The sequence below is a fragment of the Arachis ipaensis genome, chromosome B6 (assembly GCF_059453495.1).
Source record: "Arachis ipaensis isolate K30076 ecotype BB chromosome B6, ASM5945349v1, whole genome shotgun sequence".
Taxonomy (NCBI): Eukaryota; Viridiplantae; Streptophyta; class Magnoliopsida; order Fabales; family Fabaceae; genus Arachis; species Arachis ipaensis.
The window spans coordinates 145,010,336-145,025,469 of record NC_142441.1 but is presented as its reverse complement, the minus strand read 5'-3'; the positions used below and the strand labels follow the sequence as shown (position 1 = coordinate 145,025,469).

The window sequence follows — 15,134 nt, the reverse complement described above, 5'->3', positions numbered from 1 at the left end:
TGTTAACCTAGAACATAAAATTTGTAGAATCCAAAGCTTTTAGATATGAGCCATGATGAACAAAGAAAATTAATGAATAAGGTCGAACCCTAAAAAAAAAGAGGTTAGAAATTACAAATTAGCAATGCGTGAAATTAAGGTGCACATTTTGAGACGGGTAGGAGGAAATATATGATTTTGAGGCATGCATTGAGGGAAAAGAAAACCAAACGATGAACAAAAAGAGGAACGGAAAGTCTTATTTAGAAGAAAATAAACGGAAATGATTGAAAATAATGGTTATGTTTTTTACAAAATAACTCAAGAAGAAGAATTGAAAGTAATGATAATAACTTTTCTACATATGAATTCAACTTCGCTTTTTTTTTTTCTCAGAACTAATAATATGACAAAAAGGAAAAGACAAACCGTTTTCAAATTTGGAAAAGGAAGATTGTTGGCGAACAAATAAGATCTAGACATTGGTGATGATTCTGATGCTTAACTAAGGAACGAACTTATTATTATTTGTACTTTTTTGTTAATGATAATTCATATCAACTCTCTCTCTATAAAACTGAAAACGTTAAAATAACACAAAAAAAGAAAAAAGCAAAACAAAAAGTATAATGGGTTTTCTGTTTTTCTTTCTATCTGCAGCAAATAAAAGCTGTTAATTTACTTATCCATTTCCTTTGTCTTGCAAAATTAATAATTAAAATTTATTCACAATGCAAGTTCCGATTTTAGTTTTTTTTTTAATATTTTTATTGTTGTTTATTAGTTTAGATGCTCCTTTTTCATGAAAAATATTATACTACTGTAAATAAATTTAATTATTCTATTATGATAAGTTTGATTATGTTAGATTTTAATTATTTTAGTAGTTGATTATTTAACTAAAAAAATTATAAATCGATTTGTATAAATATACATAAATACATGACTAATTTTTTATGGTGGTTTTTAAATTTATGACTTTCATTATTTTAGTCTTTCATATTTAAAATTTACTATACTGATCTTCGAGATTTAGCTCTAAGTATTAAGTCTCTGAATTCTTTTCAACGTTGAGTCAACAAATGATGAAATATTGAGTTAACTCTAATTTGTCATGCTAGACATATGGTTAAATGACGTCGTTTCATTTATGCGCTTAAACAAGACAAAACAAGATCGTTTTAGAGAATGAGAGGAGGTAAAATGGTTTGTACATATATATCGTATAAATTCTTCGATCTTCATCTTCTTATTTTTGTCTTGTTTAAGCACCAAAACAAAATGACATCATTTTGTGTCTAGCGCGACAAGTCAAAGCTAATTCAGTACTTCATTCGTTGACTCAGTGCTAAAAAAATCCAAAAACTAATATGGTACTAGACCTAAATCTTGGGATTGATCCAGTATAGTAAATTTTGGATATGAAGGATTAAAATGGTGAAAGTTGTGAATCCAAGAAACGACTTTAAAAATTTACTCCAAATATATAATAATTGATTTGATAATTAATTTTTTGTATATATATAACATTTTTGTTAAAAAAAATACGTTTCATTATATCAAATTTGTGTATGATATTTAGTTGTAGGGTAAAGTGCTATTTTGGTCCTCAACGTTTGAGTCAAATTTTAATTTGGTCCCTAAAGTTTTAAAAGTTTTATTTCTGTCCCAAAATATTTTAAATAGGTTCAATATGGTCCTATCGTTAAATTTGACATTAATAGTTAATCAAATGAGTGACGTCTACATTAATAACGTTATTAGTTAATTATATCTTCTTTCATGTGTTAGAAAAATAAAACCAAAACCTTTTTGTAACACTTCTTCTTCTCAATTTTATTTTTTGTACAAAATTTTAAATCTTAACATCAATCATCAACATTTCAGAATTAAAGAAAAAACTTTTATATTAATGATTATTGGTAGATCGATTTTACTTACATATTAAAATTAAATGCTATTGACTCTTCAATATATAAACTGCTTGTGTCAAATTTAATGATAAAACCATATTGAACTTATTTAATTTTTTTTGGATTGATTTAAGATGTTTAAAATTTTAGACTAAAATAAAATTTTTAAAATGTTAGAAATCAAAATAATATTTTACCCTTAGTTGTTCGTAAATTTTTTCAAAATGGGATTCTACGACGCCCACCGCAAATATAGTAAGATAGATATCCTTTTTTATAGGAACTCTTTTTTTTTCTAATGTGGTTTCTTTTATTTTTCAACTTCTTTCTAATAACAGATGAATCAAATCAATCCAATATATATCCGCGGGACAAAAAAAGAAAAATGAAAGTAGTGAATGAGGGAAACAAGGGACTAGCATCACAAATAACACTACTACTAGTGATACGATAGGATTATTATATTACAGTGAGGATTGTTTTTTAATGAAGAGTGAATATTATTTTTTGATAATATTAAATAATAAAATGTTTTATATCGTCACCTTTGTTAAAATGGTTAAAATGCGCTCGCCGCTCTTATAAAAGTGCACGAGTTTGAATACCATACCAATTGTCACTAAAAAGTGATTATAGCTAAGTTGGTTTATTTATGGCATAAGACTTTGATACATAAATATAAAATAAGACAAATTCGTTTATCTGGTTTGATATAATTATATATAAACACAATAAAACAGTATATACTATAATATTTTAAAAATACCAATTATTTTAATATTCCAAATCAGTCTTTAAAACATTTTTAATCGGACACTTTAGTTTGTAATAAATTTTGATCGCCAAATCAGTTATCAAACTTTTATTTCGTTAGATAAATCAATCCACACATTATATTATTCATCTATGTAAAACAAAACTAAAAATTTTAAAAATTCTTATATATATATATATATAATGACATAGACTGATTTGTTTATTTTTTTTTATCAAAATTTGACTTAAAGATTGAATTGTCTAATAAAATAAAAGTTTAAAAATTAATCTGATGATTAAAATTTATTGAGGATTAAATTTTTTGACTAAAAATGTTTTTAGAAATTGTTTTAGAGAGTCAACAAATAATATATCTGTAAGTATGATGAAAGAAAGAGGGATGAAGTGAGGGAGGTGAGATAAAAATGAAGATGATGAGGATGGTGATTTTGGAAGGCAATGCGAGAGAGATAAACTGACTAAGACCATCTTCAGTAGGGAACTCATCTAGTTTCTATTTATGGCCCACCTGTCATAAAAAATAATTCCACATCAGCTTTTGCGTCATAAACAGTAAATAGGAACTTAAAGCATCTATCTCTTCTCTATTAGGAGGAACTAACTTTAGTCCCTGCTGTGGTCCCATTTAATTAATTAATTAAAATACTTAAAATTAATGTAATTGATTTTTTTAATAATATTATTTAAATTTATAAATTTAAAAATAATTCACTATTAAAAGATATTAATATTAAATAAATTCATATATAATAATAATACACAATATATAATTCGAGATTACACTAACTTATAGTTTTGTGTTTACAATTGCTAATTTTAATAATATCGTTAGCATTTTAAATTTTAAAAATAAAAATAACTAACTCAACTAAGAATTATTTTGTAAGGTGTAAAAATTAAATTTATTTTTTAATGTAAGTAAATTTAATTAATTATAATTTAATATAATAATATAAATAATATTTAATATTAATTATGATATAAATAATTAATATAAATCATTAATTAAATAAAAATGTAATTATTTAATCTAATTAATTATTTTTAATAATTAATATAAATTATTAATTAAATAAAAATATAATTATTTAATATAATTTTTATTATAATTATTACTAATTTAATTATTATTTTATTATTTAATATAATTATTTAATTATTTCAAATTTTATATTATTATTTTTTTTAAAATAATTTGCCAAATGGCAAGTTATTATTGGTTAACTTGAGTCCCTGTTTAAAGGGACTCCCTCACCTTGAGACCCGTGCGGGAACTCATTCCTTCTCTTCTCCAATGGTTAGAATTCCTATATGTGAGAAAAAAGTGAAAGAGGAACTCACCATTGTAGATTTACTAGATTAAGAGGCAACAAGGGACAAATCTAGATAGGAGAGGGCTAGAGAGTATATTTAAAAATCTTTAAGAATATTAAAGATAAAATCATTCGAAAAAATAAATGTGTTTATGGAGATCACCAAACTTCTAGTCCCAATATTTTTGGAGAGTAGAAAATTTTGGAAACCAACATTATACAACTAACCATTAATATAAGAGAAAAAAAAAATGAAACTCTTAAAAACAAAAATACATGAAACTTAATTAGAAGAATTGTTTGAAATTCAGGCTCCACAATGCAATCTGGTTCTTGAAATTTAATATTAAACTCAATTTGAACTTCGAAATTCCAATAAATTCAAATTGGACACTAAAATTTATAATTATAATTCGCATTAATTCTGGTCAAATTAGATTATATTAAAGATGAGAATGCACTACCAAAAATTTACTGGATATCATCGAATTTATTGGTGAATTTATCTAAAAATTTTGTCGATAACTTATTTATTGTCAGAATAAATCTGATGGTATAAATTTTGTCGGTAATTATTTACTAGTGAATTTTTTTTTTCGATAATTTTTACCGTCGAATTTTTTCTGACGGTAATATAATATTTACTAATAATTAAATTAATAACTACAGGCAGATTTAACCTACAGTAAATTTGCCGTAAACTTAAATTTTAATTTTTTTTTTTTATAAATTTACACACATCATCTTTTTTCTAAAGTAGAAGAGAACAAAAGAATAATTCATACCAACCAGATAAATAAGTAAAAAAGATAAAATTAAAGTACAAAAAAAATATAATAACCAACTGCACTATACAACAGTAACCCCATAATCTACAAACAAATGACCACGACATTAAGATAAAATTAAGTTTCATAACCATTTTTCAATAACACCCTTGAGAAATTAAGATAATTCCTGTAGTAACACACTAACACTAACAAATGACCACGGTATTATGACTAAAAATTTATAGAAAATATTCAATAAAAAATAACCCATTAAGATTCCAAAAGAACCGAAAATGGAATATAAAATTTAGAGACAATGTTCACTGTGTCAATGTCTGGTATCATTGTATGTGACTTTGATTTTTTTTTTTTTTTTTTTTGAAAATAAGATATGAACATTAATTTTATAGGCATAAACAACTAAAAAAATGAACAAAAAATAAGCAAAAAATAAAAAGAAAGTAAAAGAGGAAAGAACTAAAGTAAAATAGGCATAATCAATCAAAGATCTGTATCTTTAATCGGGACCTGAAAGTTCAAGGATTAGTATTACATTATGTAGGGTATCTGACCATCAGGATTAAGGAGACATTACAAGGTAAAGCACTCTCATACCGTGACCAGTTAGAGTTGCAACCTAATAATCAAAATTTTATTACTTGAAATTTTTCACTACCATAAATTAAGTAAAATGTTACCTTTGCTAATGATGGATATTTCTGTACCATGATTGCCCCATGATCTAATTCTGGGAGTATTCATAAGTGCTTACTAGCTAAACAATTTAAAAAACATAGATGAACTAAATCTGAAACATAGTTAAATTTCTAATATAAACATTTTAATTATAAATTTTTTAATACACAACAAATTAAAATTAGATAAATTAGGATTTAGATTTAACTACTCAAAATTAATTAGTGAGTTATTTGGAGTGGCAGTGTAGAAGACTCTTTTAGCGTGGTGGCAATACAGACGACAAAGGTAACCAATCAGCACGGCTGCAGTAGAATTTTTTTTTTAAATAAATTGAAAAAAATAGAAAAAGAAAGAGGACAACATACTTGGAGAGAGGAAGAAGGCAACTCCTACAACATAAGGAGTAGCAACGACAACAGTGACGGGAGCGACAAAAGCACATGCGATAGAGTGACCAATGCAATGCAAAGGAGTTCACGTAGTCTTTTAACGCTGTTGGTGGTGGCTGACGCTGGTGGAGAGGCTGCCAGAGGTGATTTAGAGAGAGAGAGAGGGGGAGGGAGGGAGGGAGGGAGGGAGAGAGAGAGAGAGAGAGAGAAGTTCAAAAATGAGGGAGGAGATGGTTCGCGATTCGAATTTAGGGTAAGATTACTGTCAGATTTACCAGCGGATAAATCTGGCGGTAACACTTTGTGAATGACTAAAACACAGCATTGCACTAATTCAAATTATTGGCGGATTTATCCGTCGGTAATGATCGCGCCAAATTTTTTCCTCCAATTATTACCAACTATTTACCATTAAAAAACTAAATATAACGGTAATTTTTTACCCGACAAATTTATTGGCAAATCCGTCGGTAAATTGATGGAGGGCGATCGTCGGTCTAGAATTTGTCAATAAGAATCACGTCGAAGTATAGTTCTAAACCGACAACTAGTTCTCAATCAAAGTTTAATTTGGTTGTCACAAATTCAACCTAATAAAATTTAACCGAGAGTATTACTCTTGGGTCGTCCTCAAGAGAATGGACAATAGTGTGTATAAAAGTTGGTTAGAAATCCAGGATTGAAAGACATAAGCATGGATTTAAACTAGCAAAGCTTAACATAGGAAACTAAAATCCCAAGAAATTAAATCAAGACAATTAAAGAAATATCTAAGTAAATGGCAATCTAACAAGATAATATATAAATCTAATTCTATTGTAGAACTAATTAAACAACTAAAATTAACTAAAGTAAGAACCGAGTAATTAGAAATTGGATTTTCGAATATGAATTGCAAAAGAACTCTTAGCTAAGGCATATGAATTGAGATCACTATCCTTGTCTAATAATCATATATTGACAATTATGAGGGACCAATTCCATCAAGTCTACTTCTATGCTTGAAATATGTCAAATAGGCTTGATCAACATCAATCCATAAATCTCAACCTAGCTACTAATTAACTTAGGGTGTGTTTGGCAAACACGTTGGGGAGGAGAGAAGCTCGTTTGAGCTTCTTGAAAGTTTCACTTTGATGTTTGGCAATTTTTATCTTTGTGAATGCAGAATTGATTCTGCCTCTGAACCCACGTTTAGGAGAAGCTCAAATTTGTAGCTTCTGCGTTTCACGTTTCACGTTTCACGTTTAGGAGAAGCTAAAATATTTCTTTTTTACCAATCCTACCCTTCATTTTCTTCTATAAGAATGATACTAGTAACTATTATCTTCACAGTCATTCTTTGTAGTTCTTCCTACTTCTTTATAATTTTTTAATTCCATTTTTTTTTTCATCAAAATCGTTCATATTTATTTCAATCACTGACAAATTGAAATTTTTTTATTTTTATTTGATTTTATTCATATGAATTTTATTTACGTTTTATGGTATTTTTTTGTTCATATGATATATGTTGTTGGTTTTATGGAATTTTTATTATTTCTTATCTGTATAATTTTTTTTCTATTCTTTGATGTACTCTATTTTTGTTTTGTATTAATTTTTTTATTTTTTATTCTGAATTTGTAAAATTTGTAATTGTAATTATTATATACTACGTTTATTATCAAAATTTTGAATAATATAAATTATGATCCTATAAAAAAAGGACAAAATAAATAAAAAATTAATTATAAGTAATAATAGAGTCATAAATAATAAAAATTTATAGTCTAAAATAATACTAAATTAAAGAGCACTGACAATACTAAAAAAAATTATAGAATATTTTCTTTTTGTGTGACATTATAAAATTTATAGTACTCTCTTTTATATTTTTATTTTTTATTGTATTTATTTTATTTATATGATAAATATTTTTTATATTATTTTTTATAGTATTCTGATTTTGCAGGTATATAAAATTGATGTCTATTTTAGTAATTTTTCATCTAAAAGTGATTTTGAGTAGTATAATCCAAACAACATTTATTTTATTATAATCAATTTTGATATAAAGATTACCAAACATAAATCACGTTAACCCAAACTAACTTATCATCAAAATCAATTTTACAAAATCAATTTTATGTAAACTCTGTTTTGCAAACTGTAATCCAAACACACACTTAGTAGTAGACTAGTGTTAATGGATATCAAATTGACCAACAAGAGTTCCCAAATCATCAATCCAATTAGACCCAGTTACTCAAAATTACTCAATTCCCTTAGCTTAAGCCAAGACTATATGAAACTACTCCATAACTAGTGAAAACAATTTATCAAACACTTGATGTGTAATAGTCTAAGACATAACTAAATTGCAAAATTAAATAGAAATTAAAGCTACCAACTAACAATTATCAACAATAACAACTCAACTAAAACTATAACACATAAAAACCTCAATGCATTAACGAGAATTCAAAATTAACAAGGTCCACAAAATGAGAAATAAGAGATAACTAAGGAGAAGAACACAATACTAACAAAGGAATTAAGTAAAATTAGAACTAGAGAAACTAAAATTAAGACAATAAAATTAGAATTAACAAGTTCTAATTCAAAAATTCAAACAAAAGATAATCAAAAGGCACTAAACCTAGAGAGAAGTGGGAGTTTCTTTCTCTAGAAAATAAAGAACAAAAACTAGCTAAATTAAGTCTAATTGTGTGTATGCTTTATTGACTCCCTTCTCCCCTTCAATTTTTGGCCTTTCTCCATTCATAATTGAGTTGATTTGAACCCAAGAAAGGTCCAGAAATCGCTAGCACGTGCAATTCTGATGAGATCACACACTGCATGTCACGCGTACGTGTACGCATCAGTTAAACTTTGCAAATGTCACGCATACGCGAAAGTGACGTGTATGCGCAAGAACCAGCTTCTCAAAACTTATATTCTTCATATTCCTTCCACTTTTGCATGCTTCATTTCCATCCTCTAAGTCATTCTTTCCCTATAGATCCTGAAATCACTTAACAAACATATTACGGCATCGAATGGTAATAGGAGAGAATTAAAATTTAGTATTTTTAAGGTGTTGAAAGCATGTTTTCAACTATAAAGCATAATTAGGAAGAAATCATAAAAGTATGCCACTTATATGAATAAGTGTGAAAAGAATTGATGAAACCCACTAAATTCAACACAAAATAAATTCTAAAATTGAGATTTATCATAAATCCGTCACTAATATCTGACGCTAAATTCGACAGTATTAACCGTTTTTCTTATAGTGGTGGAAAAGTGTATTAGGAGACAAATGATGATGATAATGAGATGAGATTAAGGACAAAAACAAAAAGATAGTTGACTACTTACAATTGACAAAGATAAAATTAAAATTTATTTAAAAATATTAAAGATAAAATTTAATCAAATTAAATATTATAAATATTTTAAAAATTTTTTAAAAAAATTTAAAGACAAAAAATATATTTTTATATATATACTATATCATATATTAGAACTTAAATATTTAATTTAGAATATAATATAAAAAATCCTTTAATTAGAAAGTCAATTTTTCTTGACTATTATCAAGTATCAACTAATTTTTTGAAATTATTATTTTATTATAAAGTTAAAACTCTAATAAATTTTTAAATTTTAAATTTTAAATTCTAAATCTTAATCTTAAACTCTCCAAAAAATAGGGTTAAAACAATTTACAATAAATAAAAAATAAGTTTATATTAACTAATTAAAAATTAATTTTTTATACTTATATCTTTTTAAAAAAAATTACTATATTATACAAAAAATATTAGATTCTCTATTTTTTCAATACATTATTTATTTTTTTTACTAAAAAAAATAATAATAAACATATAAAGATTCACATATAATTATTTTTATATAAAATTTATAATTAAAAATTATTAAATAATTTAATATATTTAATTATATTATATTTAACAATTTTCATCAATCAACTTAATACAACAATAAGATAGTTTTTGCCTAATGAGCACTAATAATGTAGGGAGAAGAAGATACGGTGAGGCATGACCTGGAAGGGAAGCAGTGGAGGTGCGCTTGGCACCCTTTTGATTACGACACCTTCCCCTCTTTTCTTCCGTCACCACCCCTTACTTTATACGGCGCCGTTTAGCCCTTTTCTCTCTGTCGTTTCCAATCTCCATTTCTTGGTCCTCTACTCCTCTCCGACGCGCTTTTCCCATCTCATTATACGCAGTCGTTTTGCTCTCTAATTCGCTCCTAGTCAACGCCGCTTCTATCCCTCTCTTCCATCTCACTCTTCTCTCTCGAGTTTCACCGATTCATAAGTAAAAAAATTCAAGCACCGGATTCACCGCTTCCTTCACTTCTTCTTCAGGTATCGCCTTTTAATTTTTAATTTTTGTTACTGAATTTTGCTTAATTCTTCAACAAGATGAAAGACACGTCGACGATGATGAAAATTAGCGGTGGTATTTTGTTGAAAGAAATTCCTGTGTCCAATTTTGTTAATTTAATTTAATTTAATTTTTTAGGTTTTTGAGATGCAGAGAGGGTTTAGTATCATCTTTGTTATAAGATATTTATGAACTTTATGATATTTATATATAACTGGGAAACATTAATTCGGGAATGTGCCTTTCTCCTTTTGTAAGCAACCATTAGATGCTTTATGTTGTTATCTTATACTGTTTTAATTTAAATATCTTTTTTATGTGGACAGATGTTAATATTGTTAGTGTATATGTTATGTGTTGTGATAACAGAAGGCAACTATGGCTTTGGAAATTGACAATTTAATATTTGCTTAACAGATGGAAGTCTCAGAGTTGTGCTAATCAGAACGGTTCACCATTTGTTTCCACACAGCTCAGAGATTTGTATTTGAAAGGTTCTGTACTTTGTTTCCTGGTTTTTGAAGTTTCATGCTTCATTGGCGGCTTCTTGTGTTGGTGCTGGAGTTAGATGCATGTTCTCGCACCAGAAGTGCATATTGAAGGTCCACCTGACACATCTCCGTTGTTGATGGAGCGGCTGGGTAGCTTGAACAGCAATCAGCATATGATCGTGCAGCCGGAGAGGTTGAATGACAATCAGCATATCATAGACATTAACATAGCTGGAAACGGTGATGCTTCCACTTCAGGCTCAGCTCATGATAGACATTCTAATGGTGTGGATACATCACAGCATGTAGAGAGAGCGGGCAGTGTGAGAGTACCTGTTTCCCAGCCTTCGGTTTTATCCAACAATGGATCCAATGGATCAAACTCCAGGAATTCTTCGTTCATCAGACGTGGAGATTCACGCCGGAGTAGGAGTCCAGTGCATTCGGGGTTGTGGATATCTGTAGAACTAGCACTCTTAGTAAGTCAAATCGTTGCATCAATTGTTGTATTGTCTTTGTCAAGGCACGAGCATCCACGTTCCCCATTGTTTGCGTGGATTGTGGGTTATGCAAGTGGATGTCTTGCTACCCTACCTCTGCTTTATTGGCGGTATTATCATCATAACCAAAGTCGAGATCAAGATTCACCCCAAACCCGTCAAACATCTCCTCGGGTTAATGATCCTTCGGGGACATTTCATTCCAGTTCCAGAAGTAATGGAGGAGCAGATGGTCAAGCTGCTGCTTCACTGTCCAGAAGCAATCAAGCTTCACCATTGACAAACAGAAGGTAGTGAGTTAGTTATCGTTGCTCATCGTTTATGATAACGTTATTTCATATAATCATAGAAAAATCACTAACTCAGAAATGAATCAGCAAAATAAATGGTCCTGCAATATTCTAGTTATGATAGTAAAAATGGATGTTTAAACAAAGGAGGGAGGGAATTTGTAAATAATATCTTTACCCACATCTCCATACATCCCCTTTAACCCCTTTCCAAATGTAGCTAATCTGATGTCCTGTTAGGGACTTAGTGAATGCATATGCTATATAATGATTGCAGTTGACACATGTAGTAACCAGATATTCAGGCAAAGTCTTCTCTGATGAAATATTGAAGTGAGAATTCTGTTATTTATTATTATTCTACATATTAAACACCAGACTTTAGGCAATGTGTTTTAAGTACCTAAAGTGGAAACCACACCTTAAAAGCTAGCTATTAAGGGGGAAGAACTACTCTCTTTAAATAAAACATCAAGTATCCATATTACTTGATGGGGGACTTGGGGCACCTCATATTACCCAAGTCCCTAACAATACACTAGCTGAGAGTTGACGTCCATGGAGGTTTCACTCTTTCGACTTTGACCAGCGGTAGCCACTTGCTATTGACTACTAATATTTAGTATTCACCTTAATCTAGCCTATAGGTAGTCGTTCGTGCTACCAACAACCTAGCCTCTATGCCATTGTTAGGTATCTAGGAAAAGTAGGAAGCCACACCTTAAAAGCTAGATATTAAGCAGAAAGAACCATTCTTCTTAAATGCAACATCAAGCATCCCATATTACACGATATGGGACATTGGGCACCCCATATTACCCAAGTCTCTAACAATGTGCAAGGTTTTCCTATTATGTCAAAGCACTTGCATTTTCTTAACTTCTCAGTGCCTCGATCTCAATTTTAGGGGGAAACGTTTCTGTAGTTTAAGTTCACGTGTTACTCACCATTGCCATGACCCAGTACGCTACTTTTGCACTGGTTCTTGAAATTGTTTCTCTTCCAAATAAACTCAGTTGCCTCCATTCCAATCATTATGCAGTATCCTAAAGTGCATTGTCTATGTGAGGGTCACATAGCCTCATTTGTGTCCAAAAACCAATTTAGAAATGTCTTGCACCTGGTAATTCTTTCTACCTAATTATTCAAATTGTATAACCTCAATGGGTATCACATGGAGAAAGTAGGACATAACTAAATGCAGTTAAAACAAAGGAATATTTTGTTCAGTAATGGTAAGGTAGTATAGCTTTCCAACAAGTCTCCAACTTAACAGGTTAATCTACTTATGGTTCCGTGTTTTGAATAAATCTTGACGTTTTGTTTCATTAAGATTTAAGAGTTTCTGAATGTTGGCAACCTGATGGATCAATTTGACAATCTTTCTTAAATTTAAGCAGTTGTTTTCCTCTATCATGCTTGTCATTGTTTACTCCTACCCTATTTTTCTATGCTTGTAACTTAACCGTGTAACTTGTAAGTAGTTTATGAAACTCCTAAACCTGTATTAATACTTGTTCTGCAGAATGAAGACACTAGTGGAATACTTCAAAATATCTTTAGATTGCTTTTTTGCTATATGGTTTGTTGTTGGAAATGTATGGATCTTTGGAGGACGTTCGTCTGCTGATGAAGCTCCTAACTTGTATAGGTTAGGCGTATAACCTTCCATTAGCTCTTGATTTCATCTGATTTTTCAAGGATTTCTCAACTAATGTCTGCTTCCTTTTGTTGCAGGTTATGTATAGTGTTTCTCGCCTTTAGCTGTATTGGTTATGCTATGCCCTTCATTCTCTGTTCAACAATCTGCTGTTGTCTCCCTTGTATTATCTCCATCCTTGGCGTTAGAGAGGATATGTCACAAAACAGAGGGGCAACTTCTGAATCCATAAATGCCCTGCCAACTTACAAGTTCAAGATGAAGAAAAATAAAAGAAGTGGCGACAGTAACTCAGCTGTTGTTGATGGGGGAGTTGTAGCTGCAGGAACTGAAAAGGAGCGAGTGATATCTGGAGATGATGCAGTAAGTACTATACTACTATCTAATCTTTAATTATTTGGGAGTACTTCATGAAAATTCTGGCATGCTAGCTCTTTTTGTCTAGTTACACCATGTCCCTCTATCCGCGAAGATTTTATTCTTTAACAGATCTGTGTGTGTATATATATATGGGGGGAAGGCTAACCTTTTCCTTGGGGTAAAGTTTATCAAGGTTCACTCTTTTATTGGACAAAAAGATTCTTGCAACCTTTATTTCTTAAATTCGATGCAATGTCCATGATAGTAATTTACATATACTATAATTTGGCAAAATTTATCTAAGAGAGTTCATGGTGTAATTTTTTAGTTTTATAAATATAAATAATAAGCTTGATATTGTTAAAAAATAATGAGCTTGAAAATTATATATATATGTTACAATTCACAATTATCATACCTTAGCTTCTACACCTCTTCCCATTTATAAATCTTGTCTTATTTATTTATTTTTTTATGGTATAAATGTTTTAGCGTTCATGAAATCAGGTAATCTACACTTGGTTTGGTTTGATGCTATTGTTGAATTCTTCTTCATGTTATCCTGCCTAATCCCTTATTGATCTGCTGCACCTTACCGGCTCTGTTGATGTCTGCAGGTTTGCTGCATCTGCCTGGCAAAGTATGAAAATAATGATGAGCTGCGAGAATTGCCTTGTTCTCATCTTTTTCACAAAGACTGTGTAGACAAGTGGTTAAAGATAAATGCATTGTGCCCTCTTTGCAAGAGTGAGGTTGGTGAGAACTTAACCGGATCGGGCGCTGCAGAAGGTGCCAGCCAATAGAGCGAGCTCAGGGTTTAAAACCGATTCAAATGTCTAAAACCGATTCAAATGTCGGAGATTAATCTACTTGTATTCAATTTTGGGTCTCTCATTTTCCTTTTGAACTGGATAATCTCTTCCCTAATGAGTTTGGAAAAGGGAGACAAAAGATGCATATCTATAAAATTGGTGGACCCTGCAAAGGTAATGGTAGGTCCCTCCCCAATAAATTGTGTTTTTCTCTCATAATACAAGCTTTCAAGGGCACTGAAAGAATTCGAGCATTCGAGTCCCTTATATATGTATACATATTCACACTTTCATTTTTGTAAAGCTTCTTGTATGCTTCAGCATCATCAGTTTCTTTCTTTTTTTTTCTTACTACTTACTTTGAGGGATGTTTGATTCTGACTTCATCCTCATTGATGTATCCTTTTTTTTTATATTTTTTTCCCGTCTTGTTAGAACTGTAAGTTGGTTGATACATCTCATCGCATTCGTAGTCTTCTGAGTTGATTGTTCAAGGGATGCTCATCACTGGCCATATGATGCGTGGTGCTGCCAATTAGAAGTAAAAAAACACATCATTTCATGTAAATGGATCAGTCTCAGAAATATATTAAGTGAAATTTCTGCGAGTTTCATTATGTGTCTTGGGAGATATTTTGGTAGGTATTTCACTATGGATACTATTATTTGGCCCCCTTTTCTTTATATCAAAAATGCTATTTCTATACAAAAAAAATCAACCATCAAATCAGGTACATTGTGTATATAAACATATGTATTGTTTAACTCATTTTCAAACATA

The 15,134-nt window shown here is 29.8% G+C and overlaps 1 protein-coding gene across 1 annotated transcript; it reads left to right on the top strand.

Moving 5' to 3' along the window:
* Nucleotides 1-9,811: 9,811 nt before the first annotated feature.
* On the top strand, nt 9,812-14,970 carry LOC107605129 (C3H4 type zinc finger protein). The gene is made up of 5 exons (XM_016306884.3): nt 9,812-10,221; nt 10,658-11,521; nt 13,047-13,172; nt 13,259-13,544; nt 14,159-14,970. Exons 2-5 carry the CDS (start codon nt 10,809-10,811, stop codon nt 14,342-14,344), a joined length of 1,311 nt encoding a protein of 436 aa, XP_016162370.1. The 5' UTR covers nt 9,812-10,221; nt 10,658-10,808; the 3' UTR covers nt 14,345-14,970.
* Nucleotides 14,971-15,134: the final 164 nt, after the last annotated feature.

Bases quoted from the DNA above. Each gene is read 5' to 3' on its own strand.
- LOC107605129 (XM_016306884.3), top strand. From the start codon at position 10,809: ATGCATGTTCTCGCACCAGAAGTGCATATTGAAGGTCCACCTGACACA. The intron at 13,173-13,258 runs GTTAGGCGTATA...CTTTTGTTGCAG, and splicing joins GAAGCTCCTAACTTGTATAG to GTTATGTATAGTGTTTCTCG. The intron at 13,545-14,158 runs GTAAGTACTATA...TGATGTCTGCAG, and splicing joins TGATATCTGGAGATGATGCA to GTTTGCTGCATCTGCCTGGC.